The sequence below is a fragment of the Pyxicephalus adspersus genome, chromosome 4 (assembly GCF_032062135.1).
Source record: "Pyxicephalus adspersus chromosome 4, UCB_Pads_2.0, whole genome shotgun sequence".
In the NCBI taxonomy this organism is placed as follows: domain Eukaryota; kingdom Metazoa; phylum Chordata; class Amphibia; order Anura; family Pyxicephalidae; genus Pyxicephalus; species Pyxicephalus adspersus.
The window spans coordinates 146,902,626-146,927,220 of record NC_092861.1 but is presented as its reverse complement, the minus strand read 5'-3'; the positions used below and the strand labels follow the sequence as shown (position 1 = coordinate 146,927,220).

Here is a 24,595-nt window from a genome sequence, read left to right as displayed (position 1 = left end):
AAAACCTAAAAGAAAACCTAAAACTTAAAGAAACAGGTAGATAAGAAGAGGAGACAGAAGGATCCTACAGATGTCCTAAATAGGGCATCACCAGAAGCAGAACTTGATATTGATATGAATTTGTAAGGTTCAATAATATGTACAGCACAAATGACAAGGAATTGAAGACACTAAACTGTGAAACTGTCCAGCAAGCAAGTTTTGTTAAGCATTTAGGGAATCATCCACAGCAATTCAAGTATTGGTTGGACAATACATACACTGTTAACTTTTGCCACTCCATTGGCACATGTCTGGCATGAAAAGCCCATGACTGTGATTGTCATTGGTCTAGATATGGCAAGCTATGCACACACCCGACATGGCAAAGCGGTAGAAGCAGGAGTGTCACCATTTGCATGACAAAAACTGAAATGAGCATCAGTGCTGATCTTTAATATTATATGTGACATTGGTTCTCCTTTCTCTACTGCTGCTAAAACACTGCTGGGCCTAATGTCAAGCAACTGGTGCCAGAGGAGACAAGTGGGCACGCCATAGCACCACAAACCCACTATACATCTGTAATCTATTTATTGTATATAATGATGTATGTATTTATGTCTATCTAAAGTACAAGCTAATATTAAAGTCTAAGGCTACATACACACATCAGATGATTCTCGCACAGCACTCGTTCATGCATTGTGCAGTCTTTTGCTGTTGGAAAGGATTGTGAATGATCCTTTCCAACAACAATTTTTGCATGTGTGTACCCAGTCTTAGTCGTATTGGGTAAAAAAACATTATTTATTTGTATAGCATAGCTGGAATTAAATAATTCATCAGCTGTTCACATGCACTAATTTAGGTTTTCTAGCCTAAGGCAGCACAGCTTTTAATTCTAAATCTAGTTTGCCAAAATATTTAATTGAAATCTAAACTACTCTCAACTTTTATTGATATTGCTGAAATATTTTTCTGTGTTTGTTTTTATGTGATTATTATTAAAATTATGCTAACTGGAGCAGGCAAAATACACTTGTTTTGTTGCTTGGTAATGGATACATTACCAGTTTATCAGCTGAGCAGGAAGTTCGCAATTAGAGAAGGAAAACTATGACAAACATTAAAAACAGGATAATGAGAATTTTTAATGATTAATTTTATGGCTATCAATTATATCCTCAGGGTAAGATTATAATACAGGGTGAGGTGGCTGCCCAGGTATATAATACCACTTCTGTATTTTCTACAAAGTTTTGTATTGCAATGCTTTTTTAATACCTAGGTTTAGGTATACTTACTCTAAGTTCTAAAAGATTTCCCAAGGTGAAATTCTTGTCTTTTGTAATCATTCGACCAATAGTGAAATGTATGGCATCCCAATGTCGAACTTGGAGACATGGATTTCTTAGTGCCACCACAATAGGTAAGCTTTGCTTAAAGTCCAAGATTGATTGCTTCAAACTAGTCACAACGTCATTGGATGGCAATCCTAAAATGAGACCAGAATTAGTTTAGCAGTTTTTGAAGAAATTTGGATCCAATGGGTCTGATTTTTTAAAGCTCTCCAAGGCTGGAGAAGATACGCTTTTATCAGTGAACTTGAATGATCCAACAATCCTAGAACCGATCTGGTCCAGGATTGAAAACATTTGCAAACAATAGCAATTGACTTAAATAATCAATTCCAGGTTTGCTGGATCACCCAGCTTCACTGATGAAAGTGTATCTTCTCCAGCCTTGGAGAAGTTTAATAAATTAGGCCAAATATCTCATGATATTTAAAGTAAAAGTATACAAAACTATACCAAATCAATTATAAAGTAAACCAAAGCAGCAAACTCCCATATAAGCAACATGAAGCTTTTATCAAAGTAATACTTGATGATCGTGCTATAGGGGTCTTTTGCAGACACATCATGTTTGAGGGTGACAAAACTCACAATTGTTCTTCTACAATGTCATCCTATCACACATGCCCTGGATGGAATTGACATTTCCAACACACATTATAATGGTATGTTCCGCTGCCATGATAAACTACCTTTTTCGAGCATGAACAACGTGTGGCTGAACCGGTTGACATCACGTTGAATCACGTCCACGTTGAGGCTCTCAAACGGAGTGAGTCTCCACTCTGCTGACAGTCTTGCCCATTCTTCTTTAGCTTCCCAAAGAAGTTTCCTCAAACTCAAATCAGATTCAACCTCAGAGAGCTCACTATTAACCATTTGGGTAGTAATGGCATCTCCAGAGCTCTTTTGCGATAGCAACACATCCAACAACTTTGCCTTCATCTGAGTGATAGAACTACCAAACCGCTCTTGGTAGGAGGAATAACACTGGACCTTGTTGGCGATACCCTCAAATTCTTCCAACAGGTTGACGATGACTTCTTTGGCTTCAAGAGGAAAAGTGTCAACCTCAAGCAGTATTGGGTTCCTTACCTACAGATGTACACCAACGTTATATCAAAAGCAACATTGTGGGGTTAGGCTTAGTTTAGTGATTAAGAAAAAGATAAAATTACATTTAGAACAAGCAGAACCCTGCTTCATATATTTAATACTACACAAATTGTTGATAAAAGAAATTATGAATGTAAATCAACTATTACTGCATGAAAATTGTGTTTTCATAATATTTGGTCTTCAAGCTAAACAGGTAAACATGCGGTTTTGAATGAATGTCATCATAAAGCTTCTCATTGAATGCTAAGCATTGCAGCAAGGCATTATTTTATAGACAGCCTAGGACATTATATGATGCCTACTAGTTCTGTTATCTGTCATAAAATTACCCACTCTACCCCAAGCCTAAAACTAGATTTACTTTGCTAATGTTAGGGGGCCATCATTACCCTATCTTTGTTACTAAGCCCCGCAAACCTGTGACAGTACAGGTTTGTATGACTAACTGTGGTAATAAATAATATAAATAGGAATATTGTGGTTCAAAATGTCGTAAATAATAAATGCTCCACAAAAAGGAGTCATTAGCATTATGCCACACTCAGGAGATGCCTTATTCACATCCAAATACAGGTGATTCATGAAGCATGGACATCAAGGTGCATTACAGCACCCTGATGAGTTTTGTAACAGTACTTGAAGCATTCGTACCAGTACTTAGTCTTAAGGCTTCAAGCTTTAGGTATTTGTAGTACGAAGCACATGAAGGCACTGTCATGCTCCAGACAAAAACCTGTGTTGGGTGTTATCAACGCATTTACTGGATATTGCATGATGACTATTTTTAATCCGTTGAGACTGGGCATGGTCAACGGAGCTGATGGCATTGCCTGTGCTGAACAACGGGGCTGGAGTTGTTTACCTAGTGGCAGCAGGACTGTGTATGCAATAAGTGATAGGTGATATACAGTATACCTGTGTATATATTTATTCCAGGAAGCAAAGGACAAGAGGTGAGCACATGGAAATAGATGTGGATAGAAAGAAGCCAGTGTATTAAATGTGAATGTGGGGGAGAGAAAAGAGGGCAGTAGAGCCTTAAGCCTATCCACAACCTCAATGGTAAAACCATTATTAATATTATTATTAATATAATAATATTAATAAAAAAGATTTAAATAGCACCAACATATATAACGCTGTACATTGTTTGCATTCCAGGTCTATGTAGCTGCTAGGGTCATTCATAGGGGGCCATGGTCTCCCGGCAATATTTGTAATCTTTTAGCCTTTAAAAGGAATACAAAAGTAGTGTGGAAATAGCTCTATTGTAGCAGGAGAATTGGTTCTCAAGAGTGGACAGGAGTAGAGCTAAAAAGACCCCTAATAAAAAGAGAATAAGTCATGCCACCAGACTCTACCTGTAACAGCAAACACTTATAAATGTACTAGCCTTTTAAATTCAGAATTTTTTTTTCTTGTGTCTCAAATCTTTTTTTAAATGTAAAACTATTTCTAATATCAGCTTTACGAAGCAGTAAGACCCATCTAGGATTACAGTCAGCCGTAATACTTTTGTTAATAAAAAAAAATACATAATAAGATGATTTGTAAGTTTTATCTTAATTTCTGGGTCGGATAAAAAACCTTCGTTAAGTCTCCATCAGGATATAATGGAAACATACTCCTTAACCTTTATTGGTATGTACAGCACACCCTGATTTGGCACTGACATTTTCTTGATAGGAAAAGCATAAAATGTCAAAAATGGAATTTTTGGCTTGCAGGAAAATACACAAAGCATGTTAAAGTAGAACAAATACTTGCTGAACATGAGATGTTCAACTTTCTTTTCTGTGCACTAATCTGCTTTACAGAAGACTTTGCCTTTGGAAAAAAAATTCCCATGGAATGATTGCACCACACTGAGCATTAGACCCACAAAAAAACAGTGCAGGCGATAAACCTACTTTGATCTTGAAATCCATTAACTCAAAGTGCAAGTTAGAAATATACTTGTCCAAATCCCCACTAAACTTCACAATGTTCTCATCCTTCTTAGCTTCGCAGTAGAGAACTGTGGATTTCAGCTGTTGGAAGCAAGGAGTCAGGGTCTGGTACATAGCCATTTCCTCAGATGGGATGTTGATACCGTAGTCTTTAGCAACGGAGTACAGTTGGATGATGGTGTTATATTGTCTTTCGAAGGCTGGAAGATCTGACGAGATCTGACCCAAGAATGTCAGGTGCTCTACAAACTCTTCAACATTGGTCAGCTCAAGGTTTAATCTTTGTAAGGATTTATGTATGACCTAGAAGTAAAAACAGATATGTTCACAATATAGTAAGAAAAGTAAATGTAACAGTACAGCTTGGGGGGAAAATTTGTTCTGTAAATAGAGCATATTTGGTGTTCCCTACTAATTGTTTTAGATACATAACCTTTTCTTTTCATTCCTTACATGTTCACTTACTGTGCCTCTCTGGCCTTGCCCCTTTTTGGAAGCCAGTGGTGAACAGTACAGTATACACAGCTACTATTGATCAAACTGTGCTGTCAGCATAGAGTGCTGGAGAAGGAGCCAATTACTAAGTCATGCTCCAGTCAGGTAGCTCTAATCCAAATTGGAGGTATCCAAAAACATGCAGTTAGTAGGTTAATTGGCTTCCCCTCAAAAAATTGACCTTGGACTGTATTAAAGACACATGACTATGGTAGGGACATTGGATTCTGAGCCCCTTTGTGGGACAGATAGTGACATGACTATGTACTTTGTACAGTGCTGCGTAATATGTCGATGCTATATAAATACTGGCTAGTAATATTAATTCAAGCTACACTGCCTAACTGCAGAAAAGATTACCAGCCTGGCCTTAATGTCTGCCATGGCTGTAAAAATGTCAGGACTCAACATTTTTAGAAAAGAAAAAAAATGTCATGTATGTCCCTCCCTCTTCACCGGTGCTGGTCTACAACAGCAAGCATGCAATTTACAACTAGGGGATAATGGCTTCACTGGTCAATAGTCAAGCTTGGAATATAGGTTGGCAAGGCCAGGTTTGACCTTTGCAAGAAAATTCAAGATTGAAATTGAAAATTTAAGCTTCTATACCCTTATAGCGACTGATCCACTTGGTGCAGATTATGCTATTGCATATTTTTTATGATATTTTTTATGATATGCACATATCCTGTTTTCTCCTAAAGACTAATGTTTTTTCTTTAAATTGTAGATAAAGTGTGGAGTTGTAATTTTCTGTAAGGTTTCTATGCGTCCATGACCTGATTGGGAAGGTTTTCCTTACTTCTTGTCCCTGTGATACTCAGACAAGAAAATAAAAATGAGGGTGTGTTAGATGAGAGGGGGACAAGATATCATCACTCCCCAACATCTACTGGCTGAAGAGGATTCTCTGGGAACCAAAGCTCATAAATAGCAAGGATTAGCATCAGCACAAACTTCTCTCTTACAAAGTAAGCATGTTTAATTTTCTGAAAAGGTTGCATTAAGAAATCATCCTCCCAGATGCTATTCATTACGGACGAACTGCTTTGAACAGAACTTCATTTTAAAACAATTTTCATTTTAATTTGGTATCAATTTTATCTTAATGTCCCACACAATGTATTTGGGTTTCCAAACTAACTCACAACTTATCAGTGTTTAGATGGCTTTCTGTATCAAGTTCTCAAGCTAATAACAACACGGTAATAATATTAGATTTCATCCGTAAGACCCTGTGGATCATTGTGAGCCAGATAAGGGAGCTATGAAAAAATGATGATTTCTACTACACAAATCATTACTCTTTGGTGTCTCATACTTTATTTCAAAGATCCTTCTCTTTGCTGCATTCATAAAACATAGAAAAAATGCATAAAGAATTCAGGGCAGATTATCTGCGATATCTTCTGTATCTGTTCTATTTCTAGATGATAACTTTGTTATGAAACAGACAAATGTGCTGCCTAGCAATACAATGTGTATAGAATATTTAGGGCACTTTATAAAAATCTGCTGTATTACTGCCCCTCAGATTGCATGCAAAACAGAGAAAGCCATTGGGTTGATTGCAGGGACCATCTTGTATTACTGCTATTCCACCTACACTATATGGATAAAGGTTAATGGACATCTGTTTATAACACTTACTGTATGGGCAAATGTATGTGAGTTCAGGATATTTTTAATACTGGTGACTGCATGATACTGGCCCAAAGATTGTTGGATTTGAGGCAAGTATTAGATATACAGTATTTTGTTTCAAAATGTATTTACATTTCACTGTATATGGCTTATATGAACAATCATCTTGGGTTCTGCAGTCCCCTTCCCTGGTTAACAAAAAAAAGCAAAGTTATTTACCTGTTGTTATATTATGGAAGCTATTGGTATGATCTGTTGTGGCTTGTATTGTACATTCTGGTTGTTTGCTTTATATATGTTATGACAACACTTCCAATTGTTCTGCTCCAAATACTTAGTTTCTAAAAATGTATGCAGGTAGGTGATTATGAAGATGGTGCATAGGAGTGGCAGTGGTTGTTGGGAAAAAAAAACTAAGGATCAGCTCTAATAGAGGGTAACTGGAGATAGGTACATTGGACACACATACTAAAGTTCCAGTTTTAAGCATGCAAGATCAGGAAGGTCGTCATTGCAAAAAAGGAGAGGCAATCTTTTTTCTACAATAACCCCTGCTACCTGGCTGATCACCCCTGGTATCTGACAATGCACATGTGCAGCTTTTTTCTAGGACACCTGGCAATCCTGGCTTCCCCTGTGTCTGCTGTCATCCCAGCCAGCCATGATGGCTGAATAGCCTTTACAGTAAGAGAAGAAAGAAGAAGATGGTGGCACCCAGTGAGGGAACAGGGACCAATGAGTAATACAGGTTTAGTTCAGCTTTAAGAGCTTCTTTTAGTAAAGACTATGAGATAACTAGGACAGAATGGTCACAATTTATGGGAGTTATTACAGTAAACGTCCCTTTTATGGGGAACCTGTGCTCAGATCAAAGAAACTTACTACTAAAGCTGTGTACACATGTGCAATTTTTGTCGTTGGAAAGGATCTTTCACGATCCTTTCCAACGACAAAGGACTACACGATGCATGAACGGTGCTGCTCTATGGAGAGGGGAGGGGGAGAACGACGGAGCGGCACCCTGCTGCGCGCTCTCCCCCTTCCCTTGCATTAGGATCGGTCGTCGTTCATCGTCCATAGATCCGCCAAGACGGTCGTTCAGACGATGGACGATACCGACTGTACACACACCAGATTTTCGCCCGATATCTGGCCGATGCCGATTATCGGGCGAGAAAAATCTGACGTGTGTACGCAGCTTAAGTGCCTATATATTTTAAACCTACAGCAAAACCACTTTAAAACACCCCCCCCCCCTTATCTCTGTATCTATAAGCTTTGTAGAAGAATTTGTTTTTAAAATTCACAACAAAATCAAAATCTTATCACTTTCCTTATCTATTTTTTTGCACCAGATTCTTTGCAACCTCTCTTGTAAAAATATAGCAGTGGGTGTTGGAAATTATACCAGGCTACGGCTACAAAGTCTTTTTTCAATCTTGAAGATCTTTGAGAATGAATAATGTCACATTCATAGCAGCTAAAGAGGTCAGTTGTTGCTTGTTAAAAAGCTTAATTACTGCTTCTTAAGAATAAGCAAATAGTTCAATGTCCAATATCTTGAAACAAATGCATTTAAGTTAATATTATCAATTATGTTTCTTTACTAAGCAAATAAAAAATTGTTATATGGAATATTTATGTTTTTCAAAAAAATGACTTTAAAAGGAAATTGTACATTTTTAAAGGCACAATTTGATTGTGTACTGTATGCATAATTCATATCCCAGTGAACTGGGAACCCTGTGATAAATATTAATATTCTCCTCTAATATATTCCTTTCCAACACAAATCAGCTAAATTAACACAGCTGTTACTTCTTTATTTTATGAGAATCAGGCACATTAGGCTCTCAACTAGCGCCATATGAAATTAACCACTTGTGAAATACCGCAGACAGCAGCATGAGCAAATCTAATGAATGGCATTGGTAATTTTTCTACCGGTTTATGCATTTCTAAACGTTTTCATCAGTAATATTTGATACTTATGTCCATTAAATGTATGTGATACTGAAAAGGGGGTTTAAAGGTTTCCTCATGTGGTAAAACAAACGCCACCAAAATAGTTTACATGGAAAATCTGTCCAGGCAGGCAAAGCAAAAGATTGTCTTTTAATAGTGGCCCCAAAAGCAGTAAATACTGTACAGGACTCCAGGAGTGGTTCCAGCATAGTGGATACATATATACAAGTCTGCTGTTTTTTTCTCAGGGCTCCAGATGGGATGGGAGGAAGGATGTGGGTGGGCCTGCCTATGTCACCACAGTACATACTGGGTTTTCACAGTGGTCATAATACAAGTGAACAACTTAAGTAGGTTGATCCCGAGTTATTGTCACTAGGATGAAAAAACCTATTTACTAGACACAGATATCCCTGATATCCCAACGTGTTTCACCTATCAGCTTCTTCAGGGGATCTTGCTATACAAGGGCGGGATTTCCTTTTTCCCAGCCCTTGCTTCTGACACAAACATCATCTCGTCTGCTCTGCAGCATCCTGCTACTTTCTTAAAGTACTACTTGGGAACTTACACAACTCCCCTAAAGTGATTTTCTATGTGGGGAAAAGAAACTTTGGTACATATCCTGACAACACATTGGAATCCCTGTGGGAAATTTTCTTACTATCATCTAAAATGCATAACGTTCATCACAAGATCCCCTGAAGAAGCTTATGAAGAAGGCGAAAGGTGTTGGGCTACGAAACCTTAATAATGACAACAATACTTTTGTAATCAGGGATATCTGTGTCTAGTAAATAGGTTTTTTAATCCCAGTGACAATTACTCAGGATCAACCTACTTAAGTTGTTCACATGTATAAAATTTTTGAGTGTACTGGGCCTTAAAGAGCAAAGGACAGAACGGTAGCGATGACACAAAGACCTGTGGGGTACCCACTGCCTTTGCAAATTTGGTGTAAGTTGTCTGCCTGGAAAATTGAAATACCTTACAGTGAAACAATGTACTTGCCTTTTAGCAAACATTACTTACCTCCAGAAGCTGGATGTTCTTTGCATAGGCAATAGTGGGCAGCGAGGCGTGAATAGTATCGACAACTGATTGCAGATGTTGAAGACAGGCTGCCTGGAAGTCTAAGCTCTTCACTTTAACAGCACAGACTCTCTGCTCTATATTCATCTGTTTGCAGTCTTTGATGAAACCTTTAAACATGCCAAGTATGTTCCGGTACTCCTCAGGTAATAGCTCAGCTTGACTGCTGGATAATTTGGCTTTCACGTTCTCTGCAGTTTCCACCATAGAGCAAAACTTGTTAAAATGCCTGCTGTATACCTCAACTTCTTCCATGGAGAGTTTAACAGTCGAAAATATCTTTTTCACCTTAATATGGAAAGATAAATGATGGGAAAACAATTTGCAAACATTAGGCTGTAGGCAATTGTCAGTACTAAATTAAATGACACATCAAAAAGAAAAAAGTTTCAGTGTTCTTGTATATTTTATTTATTACGTTCAGTAATTTAAGACATTTTTTTATTATTTCTTTAATAATTATGAAATACTGCATATACATATTTAAATAATACTCACCAGCAACACAAAAGACCAAAACATTCTAGACACTTACATTTTTAAGGACGGGGAAGAGTCAGCAGTGTTCTAAATTATAGATGAAGGGTAAATTGTGGATGTGGCTACATAATGTGCATAGTTGTACTTTTTATGACTGAAAATTACAAGGACACTGGATTTTGTATTCAAATCAACATGTTTTTTTTACTGTACTTGTTCTTAACCTAAAAAAAAAAAATAACTCAGCCACCATATCTGAAAACTTGTAAGCTTTTTGTGCTTTGGTTTACCATGGTAATAAGTGAGCACATTTTTAGAAAGTGATATAGATGGAGACTATGAATAACATCTAGTTCACAGGGAAGTGAGGAGTCAGTGGGTCTGATTAAAGCTCTCCAAGGCTGGAGAGAATACACTTTCAGTGAAGTGAAGTTGGGTGATCCAGCAAACCTGGAATGCATCTGTTTCAGGATTCAAAACGTTTGCTAGCAAATGACATTGAAAAATTTTAATCCATGTTTGCTGAATCACCCAGGTATTACTGATGAAAGTGTATCCTCTCCAGCCTTGGAGAGCATTAGTAAATCAGGCCCAGTGTTGTTACTGCTTCTTCATCACAGGTAACCAACCAAAGTTACTCAAATGCCTGTTTAGATCATTCATATGAACTTAGCCTAAAAGGTCCAGTAGCTGAGTATGTCAAGTTTTTGGGAGGGAATATTTTTGGCCAGATGTTTGTTGCTCTAAAAATACCTGTTTTGTGTCAGAGGTTCAGGAGGGTGTCTTTCTTACTTTCTAATTACATAGTTACATTGCAGGTCAGGTTGAAAAAAGACATAAGTCCATCATGTTCAACCACTAGGGAAATAAACATATCCCAGATATAAAACCCTATGGACATAGTTAGTCCAGAGGAAGGCAAAAAAAAAACCCTGGTACATTTTGCTCCAACAGGGGAAAAAAATCCTTCTCAAATTCATGAGGCAATCGGATGTTCCCTGGATCAGCAGCCTCTGTTATCTTTACTTTAAAGCTTTAAAACCCAGTTATATTCAGTGCTTATAGATCATCCAGCTTTTTCTTAAAGCAATCTATAGTAGTAGATTGCTGTAGCACAATTACTCCTGCTTAAAGTATATGCAAACATTATATTTCATTAATGAATTCCTTTAAAACATAAGTGTTTGAAACATACTGCTACTTACGATACAGCAAACCCTTTTATGAAGTACTTAGAAATTCTGCCAGTTCCCCTGTTTTCCATTCATAACCATGCCTAGCAGAGCAGTATGACTGTGACAGTGGCATTACACAGAGAGTGAATATTTTCTGTTATATTGTGTTCGTCTAGTCAGCTTTGTGACCCAGTCTACCCACTCTTGACTGACAGTAAAAATGCACAGATGGGGAGAGGCTTTTCCTATTGTCTTTTCCATCATTAGGCAACCTACCCTCTAGCAGTAGAAATGCGTACTGAACCTAAATGAGGGAAATTTGTGCCCTTGCAGTTAGGCACCCTTTCTTAACTACCCTAGAGGATGATGCTTGTCTATTCTAGAGGATGATTCTGTAAGAGTAAAACTTTTCCTGCTTCAAACTATTTTTTTCCCAGTGCTCTTGTTTCCATCCAATATAGTGGTAAGGCTAATAGACTTACACTAAGGGGATGTCAACAGTCAGACTGGGAGGGCAGGAAGGCATACCAAGAGGGCCCTGTGTGTGCTCTAGTATTGCGGAGGAGAGTGCTGGTTTCTAAGTGAGAGAGGAATAGGGAAAGTTTTACTCATGTATCATTCCCTAGATAAAACAAGAAATTAAAAGTTTGTTAACAAACAGAAGCATAATATTTTCCCTGGAGTTCAAATGTAATAGATTTGGATTGAGCATGTTGCACACATGTTCCTATAGCTTCACTTAGTATTCTTTACCTCATATCCCCTTGTTCCAGCAGTTAACATACAGGTTGTTAATGAATGGTAGCCTACTCTGTCAAACTGCATTATTTTTTAGGCACACTAGAGGTCCCCCTATATGTCTGAAATTATGTCCCCTACTATGTGTGTTTAGCTCCTCCATCTGATAATAAATTACCTACAGGCTAACATCACAGTGCCAAATTCTGTTTAACCTGATTTCCCTTCGAAATGCCTGGCCATGAGATATGCATCACAAACCAAGGCAGAATGCATGGTACATCAGCAAATGATATGGAGTAGCCTGCAGTATAGTGCAAGACACAATTAGCAAAACAAATGCAAGCAAAAACCATGGAAGAGGATCTATTAATAATACGGGGAATCTGACATTCCTTCAAACATTCCCTGGTGGGAGTCATTTATTGCCATTGAAACATAAACATCTGGAAGATTCCCACAAGGTAAAGTTTAATGGACTGTCTGATTCCCTGTTTTATAAATAGAGACCCTGGTGTATATAGTAGTTTAAAGACTGTGAGTACTGGCCAGCACTGTAACACTTGGTTGATCAGATTGCCAAAAAGCCTACAAAAAAAAAATACATGAAAAACCTACAGAACAATATACCCACAGTTGATCCAGCGGTAGGCAAAACAATATTTAAAGTATGGTCCAATTTGCAATAACAGGAAAAAATCCTTCCTGATCCCCTAAAGCAATCAGATATTCCATGTCAATAGGCTCTGGTGTTATTCCTTGTAAACATCAACATTGAATTATTTTCTGTGCATTTATGAACACATCCAGATTTAAAAACAAATAAAATCAATTGAGCTACATAGAACCAGTTCCTATGGGAGTCTATTTCACATTTTCATGGATCTTAGCATGAATAAGTCTATTTGTATACAGTGGTTTAACATTTTTTTCCTCTAGGCACAAACAGTGCCACCTGTTCTATGCAATGACCTTCAGGTGAATACATCTGAGAAAAATTTACCATGTGTATCAACTTTCTATTTATACATGGTGATCAAATTCATCCTTAAAGGCCTTTTCTCAAGGGTGCATAAATTCAGTTCAGCTAATCTTCTCCATGTTTCTTATCAGATTAGTTTGATAAGTTCCCTCAAGTTCCACAACATATTTTTTTGAACTGGCGTACAAAACTGAACAGTATATTGCAGATGTAGTCTTAATGTTTTGTACTAAGAGTACCTCTTATAGTATACCAAATTGGTCAAACTGTGTCTTTATGTAGCTTTGCTTTGTGACAATGGGCACACAAGGTTGAAGGAAAACAACAGCCTAGATGTATTTGTATACTAAAAGCATTATTGGTACCCTTCAGTGGAGACAATTAAGTTCAGTAATTTAGAGGGCTGGCCACATACTGTGTGCCACATAAAGTCAATATGATGGTCAGGTGTCCACAAACCTTTGACCCTACAGTATATATGAGTAAGTATAAAATATACCAACAATTAACCTAAAATTAAAAGCAGGATGAACTTTTCCTACCCTCAAGGCAATAGGCCTTTGTTATAAAGACCATAAACACACAAACCAACATGGCTGTTCAGTTGTTACTGATGACAAAGACACATTCCGGGTAGGCGAGCATACAACTTTTACCCACCTGTATTTTGTAATCTTTGTCTGTACCGAGAAGAAGGTCACAGTCAGGCCAAATCCTTTGGCCATTTCTTTGACTTCCTTTTTTCTCTGGGTGAAATGTTTTCATATTATTTGGTAGTTGAAAGCAGAAGTTGGAAAAACAGGGATCGCTGCTGAGAGGAGATATTTTACCTGCAATGTAACAAAATCAGTTAGTGTTAAAATTGGTTACTGAATTATTTTCTAAACATTGGTCCTTCTGTGTGAGAGGAATTCTTCCAATAGATAAACCTAATCCAGTGACAACTGTCAGACGTTTTCAATTAAATATTTACATTTTGGATCTTCTTCCACTACCTGTTGTCACTAGCGCAAACAATAGGGGTGTTTTTTAATTCAAAAGCAGCACAGCAATCGTTATTTAAAAACGTTTTGGAATCCTTCCCTGTCAGAAGTGCTTACAATGCTTAGCTTTTATTTATAAATTTATATGGTTAAACTTTTTTTTTTAAAGTTGCCATGATAGGTTTAAGTTTAACTCCACCAGGATGACAATTCAACAACAATCAACAAATTATTAAAACTTATATACAAAACAGGAAACTGATGAGTTAATGCTCATAATATATATATATATATATATATATATATATTTATATATACACTATATATATATATATATATATATATATATTAGAGAGAGAAAGAGGGAGAGACGTTGCAGAAAATTAAATTATCAGGCTTGCAAATCAGAAATGTTAAAAAGATTAAGAGTTTTTTGTGACAGCTGAAATTCTGCCCGCTTAAATGATGTAGACCAGGAAAAGATTGCAGTCCAGTAATATGCAGAGCAGGCATATCAATACAATGGAAGTCATGTCAATGCCTGAGATGCTTGGCTGTCACAGCCCTCGGCTACTCGTTAATATGGCATTATCGTTACACATGACAGTCTTGTCACTCAGAAATTCCACTGCCAGATGGGATATGCTGTCAAATGACTGTGCGCATTTACATTCCTAGAGTCATTTGTGTAAATACATGCAGGAACTCTATTCTAATGTGATAAAAACAAATGAGAGAAAATCATCAATAATTTTAGCTGGAACAGAGAGCCTGGTTGGGTTTGCACCTTCATTCTACCGGGAGTTAGTGAAATACCAATTTCAACACAATTTGTATTTTCAGTACTGAGATTTACAAACTCTACCACATATCACAGCTCTGTTTGGCAGAGAAGGAGACCAGATTTCTCTCTGCTGCGGGTAAGTAACACGTTCAGGACATACTATTCCCCAACAGGTAATTGGAAAGGTAAAGGAGGTGCATCAGATTGAAGATCCCCTCTCTCTGTCACTTTTACCCACTATCAGAATGTTTCTTGTTAGCTTGTGACCACTGCAGCAAAACTGATTGGCTTATTGTGCTGAATTCCCCCGTTACCTGTCAGACATCTGCTTTACAGGATTAACCTCTGGTCTGATACCAAGTCAAATTCAAGTACATTGCTTGTATTTAAAAAAAAAACATATAAACATACTAACGTAATATTATTTTTATTATTATTATTATTGAACAGGATTTATATAGTGCCAACATATTACGCAGCGCTGTACATTAAATAGGGATTGCAAATGACAGACTAATACAGACAGTGATATAGGAGGAGAGTAATATATGTATGTATGAGCTCAATGTGTGTATCTTATACATGGTTTAAACCTGTTACCCTCAGGGAATGATTTGCTTTCTTCTGTGTTTTTTCTTTGTGTGTTTATTAGTTTATGAAAACATTCACTAGATATAAGTAATTTGTTTCTGGTAAAATCAACATACCTATTGTCTGCTCAAATCCATCCACTATGCCCCGTATGTGAAGGTCAAATTCATTTTTTGGAGGAAATACACAAACCTTCTTTGAAACACTTGAAGGCCTACAAGGTGTAAAAATAAATAATTTTAGCACACTACTGTTTGGTAAAACTTTGGTACGATGATGGTTTTTAGGTTTATGCCTGGTGGTCACTGGTCATCTTACTATGCTAAGCTAAAGTGGCATGTGTTGTCATCAGGCACAGAAGGCAGAAAGTTTTCTACCAACCATACCATACCTTGCAGAACTACCACCAACTATTCCAGCTGTTAACACTACACCCACAGGTTGTCTGTTTGCAGCCTGAAGCACCCTAGCCTCCCTTTAGCTGTGCAGTGCCAATCTGAGATGTACTTCTCTTGGCATCCCCAGCACATACACAGAGACTGTGCCGAGCTGAAGGGGATTTTATAGCATGTGGTACAGACTATTTCTTGGCTTCAATCCTGCTACTCCTATTTAAACTTCTATAGTACTAGGCAGTAAGCGAGTTACCTGTGACTTACCAGCTTTACTCTGCATGACTGCCTTTTTTAGAAAGCCTGCTTCTTGTCTTCTGCCTGCCCTGACCTTGGACCATCTAGATCAGGGGTGTCAAACTCTGGCCTGGCAGCCAAATCTGGCCTGTAATGTCCTTTTTTTTGGCCCCCAAAGGAATCCTAATTATGAATTGCAGCTGGTCCGTCGCTGCATTGAAATAGGGCGGCTACTACAATTCCCGGCATCACTCGTGTCTATAGACCAGTGGCCTCTCTGTCTATGGGTGGCCCCCCATCAGACTGTTTTATAGAAGCAGGGATTTGTAGTAGTGATGCTATTTCAGTGAAGAGGGAGTTCCAGCCACTAGAACATAACATTAAGCCCTGCATTGGACTGTTTTCTTGACGCAGGGAACTGTAGTAGCGGTGCTACTTCAGTTTCAAGTTTGGCCAGCGAGTGTAAAGGAGTAACAACAAGTAAAGGATTTTGTACAGCGGCAATCCTTAACAAGTACTAAATCCACACATAAAGTAAACAGGAAGCCTTCTTTATCTTTCCCCTTTATTTGTATCTCATATACATCCCTTCCCTTTCTATGCCATAATCACAGGAAGCTGTAGAAGGTGGACTTCAATGTCAGCCTTAACAGGTTTTGTGTAACATTGTGGAGGATCTAAGACAGTGGTCGCCAACCTTTTTGGTCCTGGGGACCACTAAAATTACCAGGTCCTGAGCGTGCATGCACGGAGAGCCGGGTGTCACTCAAAGAGGGAGAAAACTCCCCCCATAGTGACGTCACGATAGCATTACCCATCGCCGATTTGAGCCTACAATGGGAGAGTGACCTCCCTAAACTAGGGATTTGTACAGCGACCTCTGATCTAAGGGAACCCTTACACTAAAGTTCCACTTTAAAAGGAGCAGTCAGGAAGGTATTTATTGCAGAAGAGGACAGGCAATGCGTTTCGTCATTCTGGCCTAACTAGTCAAGATAGCTGGTTGGGACCCAACTTCGAGAAAAAGATGTGAAGATGGCAGCATCCGCAAAAGGGTGAGGATAGCTGAGTACAATTAAAATTGCAGTCAGGTAGGTAAGCTTATTTTATTGCAGGAGCGACGTGTCTGTCCTTTCTGCAAAAAAAAAGGAACTGCCTAGTCGCAAATTTTCAATTGTTTGGGTTTAGTTCAACTTTAAGTTCAGATAAACTGATAACTAAGTTACTTGAAACTGAGCTCACAATTTACACGAGGCACTTCTTTTCTCAGATAACTTTCACCTTAGAGCTCACCTTGCAGAGCCAATGTCATCCTCTTCCTCATCTTCCTCCTCTTCACTCCATTCTTCGGAATCTAAAGTATGAAAAAAAGTATATAATGCACAAAATAATCTGCTCCAACATACTACTACGTCAAATAGAAACAGACAGCCCATAGAAGGCTTAGCTCTGATAACCCTACATAAAAATCAAACTTAGGTAAATATGATCCTGACTAGAATGTGCTAATTTTAGTTTTTTTCAAGACCGTTAAGTTCCTTCCTCAGGCATTCTACTACTGTCTTGCTTATTGTCTGAGGAAGGGACTTAAAAGTTCCAAGGGCTTGAATGGCCTTCTTCCTCACATTCTTCTAGGTAGTGAATCCATTATTTAACTCTAATTGCCTCCTCCTCTTCAGCTATTATTTTGTTTCATTTTCTTTTCATTTCTATGTTTTTACTGTTCACTTTAAAAATATTATTTTTTGCTTGCCTACTGATTTTGATCCATGACTTCTTTAGAGCACAATAATGAATACTGTAGGTAATATAATAAAAACGTATTTATTTTAAATGACTTTGAAAAAACATTGTTATGATTGCAAATGGAATAAAATATAGAACGAAAGCTTTTACTTTTTCCAGTAACACTAGTTATTTTAAAACTAAATTTAGTCAAGCTAGAAAAAAAAACTATTTGTTTTAATCTTGTTACATTGTTACAGAGATTTTTTCTTTCTACCTAATAAAGAAAATGCTGTGTGTATTACTTTGCTAACTTACATAATGACTATGTTATCCTTAAATCAATAGGCCCATAGTGGAAATGTAAAATTGCTCTGGCCTGGTGGGGGATTTACAGGTGCATAAGCAGTTGGTAATAATGTAAATTACTTTACCAATTACTAATGTACTAAATGGTTCCATAGAGAAATTTAAATCTTTTCAAAATTTTAACTTTTCCCCAATCTAACTTTTATTAAAAAAAAGAGTTTGAGTTAAAATTAATCCACTTTTAAAACTGAAGTTTAAGGTTATTAGCATACAACATTTTACTGAATTCCTAAAAAAATAAAGCAAGCCATTTCATAAGCAGAAGTCAGACTTTAGCAAGAACGTCAGTAGTTACATTGCTATGCAATGACCAATGACTTATTAATATTAATATTGTATGTTCTTTAGCAGGAAACAAACAGTTGAATATATTTTACCTAGGGATTCCACTTCTTTCTGCAAAAAAGACACTTGTTTCTTTCTTCCTGTAAGCTTAGTATTTGTTATTTTGGTGGACAGCTGTTCATTGCCTTCACCAGTCCAAGATGGAAAATAGGAGGTAGGTGGGTCACGTGTGGACATCTGCTGCTTCATGTCTGACAGAGAGCACAAGCCCAAATTCACCTCAAAGACTGCCACTGACTTTTGTTTTCCCTCTATATTCTTTCGAATTTCACTCAGAACCTAAAATGACATTGTCACATTACAAAATAACATATTACACATTTCATACCGAACTATTTCTGTTCAAAATCATACCCACTATATTCAAAATAACAGAGATTTTTTTTTCATTTGTCACACACAGTATTATCAAGTTCTTTTACATGTATATATACCTACCTTAACAATATCAAGCTCAGAGGTTGGGGGACTTTGTTGGACATGACCAGCTGCATTTTTTTCATGTGTTAAATTCGAGTCAGGGGGCTTCTTGTCACTGTTCCAAAAATATAATTTCAATGAGTATTATTGGGTATTAACATAAGGACACATAAAGCCACTGTTAAGACAAACCTTAAATTTTGTGTGTTTTGGTTGTAGGAAAAAGCAACAGATTCACTTTAAAGTTGAATCTTAGCCAATGTGAGTGAGGAAAAGAAGACTGAGCTCATACAGGGCAATGGACTCACTTCTAATGATGAGTCAATCATTAGGCATGAGTGGTTAGTATACACAGTAGGAGAAGTTGGGTAAATCAATGGGGAAATGAAATAAGGAATGGTGGGCAGAGAGTGGAAGTAAAAAGGCAAAAAACCCTTAGCAGCCATACACATCCAAAAAAAAAAAGGCTCTACCCACATATTCTACAAAAAAAAACAAGCTTAGTCAACCCTCTGCACCTGATGATTGACTACATTGGTATATATATAAGATATATGGTTAGCCATGACATAATTTGAACAACAAGTCGACCAACATTTCTGTTAGTAAAACAAACCTTAAAAGCTCTAAACTAGTAGTGCACTGGAACCAGCTACCTACACTTGTATAGACTGCCCTGAAATTACCTTGTTTGTCTACAATTTGTGGAATTGCCCAGATTACCTTAATTTAACATTTTTCTTTTCCTCTGTTTCTGTAACGTTGTGGGAATCCTCTAAAAATGTTACGAGTATCTGGACCGAATTAGTGACAACGTAGCGCAGTGTCTCCTGGAGAATGCAATCTGCAAGCTTCATAAATCGGTTAAACTTTTCCTGCAGGTTCCTCCAATCAGAAAGCTGTGTGTAGTTTGGCTTCACAATAGAGTTAGATAAGAAAAGATCCTTCATCCCTGTAGACTCTGCCACCTGAAACACAAACGCTAAAGTTCATCCAATGTCTTCGTAGGGAGGTCTATGTAATGAGAGAAACTTGTAATTATGATATTTTGTGTGTAGTGCAGCTATATTCATTAGCAAATTTTTTGAGTCAATCAGCTTTATTAAGTTTAAAAAAAAAAAAAATAGACAAATATATATAACATACATTAAAACATAAAACATCAAAATCTTATTAACCCGTAACGGCATTGGCTTCACATGAACATAAAATACACATCTTAGATACGGCGTGTACTTTGAGAAACGTCGCAATAATCTATCAAAACCGTCATGAATCAGAATTTAACAAATCAATACATATATACAGAAATGAGCAGAAATACTCCTAGAAGCTTGGAACATAAATAACATTCTCACAATCTTAAGCCGCCTATATCGCTATATACATGTGTAACATCATTTAACAAAAAAAAACAAAAATAAAAATAAAAGAGAAAAGACAAGGAAAAGAAAGAAAAAAAAAAAAAAAGGAAACAGAACAGCCCAAGGAGGGGGATTGGGAAGGGAAGGGGAAACGAGAGAATGAACACCGCACAAGGTTGAAAAAAGTATGGGTAAAGCCTTAGTATAAAGATAGCGGCGCCCCAACAAATATACCAGGACATTGGGATAAGTACATTTGGAGTCAAGGAGATTCTTTAAACCAATCCCACAAGGACCAAGCCACGTTAAATTGTTCCATTCTATCATCATCCTCCGCCACTAGCATTTCCATATGGCGGATTTTTTCAAGTTCGGATACCCAGTCGGCTAGAGAAGGAACAACAGACTGTCTCCACAATCTCGGAATAAGAAGTCTAGCTGCGGTAAGAAAGTGCCGTAGGATACCTCTTTTAATACTTTTAAGCGAGCCCGGGATCATAGATAAAAGAGCCACGTTAGGAGTATTGGGAACTGTAGAGCCGGAGCAGTCATTAAATATCTGAAAAATCAGATCCCAAAAACGATGTATCTTTGAGCATTCCCACCAAATATGAAGCATTGTCCCCCTATGCGACAGGCATCGCCAACAGCGATCCGAATTTGTGGGAGAGATTCTATGCAAATCCACAGGAAACAATACCACCTAGACAAGATTTTATAATTAACCTCCTGGGCTTTACAAGTCAATGCCAGCTTGTGCGTGAGGGCAAATGATGTTTCCCAGTCGTCGCCAGTGATGAGACCAGCCAAATCCCTTTCCCAATATTTGGTGTATATAGGGGCCATAGACTCAGGATTTTGTGTGAGTATCTCGTATAACATGGAGACAGTATGGGAAGGGCGATCAGGCATGCTAATTAACTGCTCGAATACCATCAAATTCCTGTGTAGTAAGGATGAATCCGGAAAAGAAGCTACAAAAGATGTTAATTGCTTATACGAAAGCCAGGATAGCAGCTTACTTCTGTATGAAACATCTAGGGAGGATAAAGGAGGCCGCCAATTATAAACTATATCCTTTAGGTGACGGTGTTCGGAGGCGGACCAGGATAAAAATTTGGTAGCCCTCAATGCCGGCGGAAATGCTGGATTATCGAACAATGGTGTCATGGGCCCGGGTCTCGTAGACAATTTGCCCGATATAAGGAGAGTGTCCCAAATACGTAATAAATCCACGGTAAGTGGAGGCATGGGGGAGTTCAGCCGTAATAAAGACCGGTCCACCCATGGCAGAGACCGGAGACTCACTGGGGACAGAAGTTCTTCCAGTAGAACCCATTCTTTTGACTCCCCACTGTGAAACCATGCGCACTATGCGTCATGCGCACTAAGACTGAGGCTCTATAGTAAGAAACAATATCAGGGGCCCCCACTCCTCCTCCACATTTGGGTTTGACCAATATGCTGAATGCCAATCTGGGGGGCTTCTTATGCCATTGGAATTGTAGAAACAACCTATGTATTTTACGCAGATAAGCAGTTGGTAAAAATATGGGGAACGTTTGGAATATATATAACAATCTGGGGACAATATCCATTTTCAGAGTATTTATGCGAGCGAACCAGGAGAGAGGCAAGGAGTCATATTTCTGAAGATCGGATTGAATTTTACTATATACATGGGAATAATTAAGCAAGAACAAAACAGAGGGGTCCGATGGTATCATTATACCTAGGTACTTAATGGCAATAGGACAAAGCCGAAAGGACATATTATTATCGGATGTAGTCCGGTTATGCCTGGCAGCATAGGCAAGGCTCCAATCAGAAGCAGATTGTTCTCTCGTATAGGCACGGTATGAGGTAATACAAGGTGAGGTCAGAAGAGTTCCAGTGGCGTTCGGTAGCCCAAGAAACACAGAAATAAGTAGGATGGCAGACATTATTTCCAGGGAGGAGGTTGAGCACAACCTTAGATCCAAAAGAAAAAAAAAAAAAATGGTATCCTATGAAATACAAAAAGAAAAATTTTCATAGCATGTAAAGATCCAATAAAAATTGTTGGCGATGTGGATTCAGCTGGCTAGGTCATGGAAGGAGGAGAAGAAGAGAGATGACCCGCGGAGGTACTTGGAGAACTATCAGGCGGAGGTTGCGGAGGAGCTTGCGATGGCGCTAGTTTGCTGCTGAGGAGTGAAGTCGGTGTAGGCCATTCAGGTAATATAATATCGGGCAAGTGTAGATCCCGTACAATGTGAGGCAGATCAGATGGCTCGCGGAAGACAAGGGTTCTACCTCCAGATCTGATGATGAGATGGAAGGGGAATCCTTATCTATATGGATATAGATATATATAGAATCATCTATATGGGATGTTCCGTTCGCGAAGGACTGTTAAAAGCGGTTTAAGAGCCCTGCGGAGATCCAATGTATGTTTAGAGAGATCAGGTAGCAGTTGTATCTGCGCCCCGGCGTATTCAATATTTGTAGATTCTCTGGCTTTTTTCATGATATCTTCCTTGGTTCTGAAAAAATAAATCCGACATATAACATCTCTAGGGCTTTGCGGATTTGTGCTGCGTGGGCCCAGGGTCCTATGTATCCGGTCTATCTCTATATCAACATCAGATGGAACATCAAGAAGCTTAGCAAAAATAGAGTAGGCCGCAGTGAGCAATTCTGAATTCGGTACAGTTTCCGGCAGACCCCGTATACGTATGTTATTCCGCCTGTTGCGGTTTTCAGCATCATCATGTAACAGATACAACATATTAATTTGCGCCTCATGGCTTTCCAAAACAGCCGCATGGGATACTACTTGTAAAGAAAGATCAGCGCATTGGGTTTGTAGAGCTGTGGTAACGCTGGTAACTTGTTGAACGGATTCACGTATAGCATGGAACTCTGCCTTGCAGCTCGCTTCCAAGCGCCCAATACTGTATTCTAAATCCTGCCTGGTGGGTAAGGCACGTAAGTGGGCCTTCCAGTCCCACTCTTCTGCGGAATCTAACATGGCAGGGCTATGATTTAAGGAAGCATTCAAGGAGGGCATCATGCAGGGGCTAAGGGTGGGGGAGTCAGGATTTACCTCTGATGGTTGAGGTGTGGAGGCATCTGGGGCGCATCCTGGTGAGTCCTGTAGCGATCCAGCCTTTAGTTGAATGCACCCCGCCGACGGTGCCTGTCGGGAGCCGCCAAAAATCGAGCCCCCGGCTTTGAGGCTAGTTCGCGGTCCCCGCAGCCTCCCGCGGGGAAGAAGCTGGAGATTCCTCCGGTGGAAGGATCACCCCCTCCGGGGCCTCCCTTCTGTGCCCCCTTCTGTTTGGGGCCCATGAAAGCCAGCAAAGAGGCGCTGTAGCGCTTACACAGAGAGAAAACCCCCAGGCGGGACACAGAGCACAGGGAGCCGCGTCCTACTCCGCCGCTATCAGGCCACGCCCCTCATTAGCAAATTTTAGCAGGACTACAGACAGCATACATTGCTGACAATTTATAAAGTTACTAGAGACAGGTATGTGGGCCCTGCTCTTTAGTGTATGTATGGTATTTTCAGGGTAATATAAACTGTATGTAAACAAGAAACTTCTTGTAATTGCCTCCTGTGGAGCCTGCCAGAAATACAGTGCTGTCCTGTGCCCTCTGCACCGTTATCCCAAGCTGTAATGTTGCTAAGGTGTTTGGACTGCAGCTTCTTTCTCCTATAGAGAAGTGGAGCTGTTCTAGTGTGACAGTGCTGATCCTCTTTAGATACAGAAGTGATGTCACTCTAGCACAGAAAGCATTTCACTAGCAGGGGAAAAAAAAGGTATTCAAACCCTTTACATACCATAACCCTTTTTTATGTATTTCCAAAATAAAGTGTTAGACCCTTAAATTAGGAAATATGTTCACTTTGAAGAGATTCTTCTCATTTCCTGTTGTGTTTTAAAGACAAGAAGTGAAAGGAACTTGCCCCCAGTGGGACATAAAAAAAAAAAAATCTGATTATGGGTTTAATCTTTTGCCACTCTTTAAAGAAAAAGTGTTTGCTTTACACACACTTCCTAGAATCCTGAGGAAAAACGTGCTGTATTAGGGGCATAGGGTAACAAGAAAAAGAAATACAGTATATATGCATGACCTCAAAAGAACAATTTAGAGTTAAGATCTGACCTTGAAAAAAGTTTGGTTGATTGCAGGAATTGCTTTTCCTCGGAGAGTCTGAAGCCTGGCCAGGGCTTTATCACATTGTCTGGTCTGAATGTCACAGAACTCTTTTAAACTATAGCTGCGACAGTCATCCACCTGTCGGAATACATACATCAATTATATACAATACATAAATAGTATAGTCTAATACTTATATATAAGTATTATTTATAAATATATATAATACTTCAAGAAATAAACAGCTCCACAATGTTTTGTAT

At 38.5% G+C, this 24,595-nt stretch overlaps 1 protein-coding gene across 1 annotated transcript in view; it reads right to left on the bottom strand.

Moving 5' to 3' along the window:
* DNAH14 (dynein axonemal heavy chain 14) overlaps nucleotides 1-24,595 on the bottom strand; it is a 124,420-nt gene that overhangs the window by 80,006 nt on the left and 19,819 nt on the right. Inside the window, 11 exon segments of the mRNA XM_072410300.1 lie at nucleotides 1,287-1,477; nucleotides 2,030-2,432; nucleotides 4,367-4,708; nucleotides 9,542-9,889; nucleotides 13,637-13,806; nucleotides 15,451-15,548; nucleotides 17,257-17,317; nucleotides 18,435-18,681; nucleotides 18,841-18,937; nucleotides 19,546-19,790; nucleotides 24,339-24,470. Of these exon segments, the coding sequence (XP_072266401.1) occupies nucleotides 1,287-1,477; nucleotides 2,030-2,432; nucleotides 4,367-4,708; nucleotides 9,542-9,889; nucleotides 13,637-13,806; nucleotides 15,451-15,548; nucleotides 17,257-17,317; nucleotides 18,435-18,681; nucleotides 18,841-18,937; nucleotides 19,546-19,790; nucleotides 24,339-24,470 (2,334 nt within the window).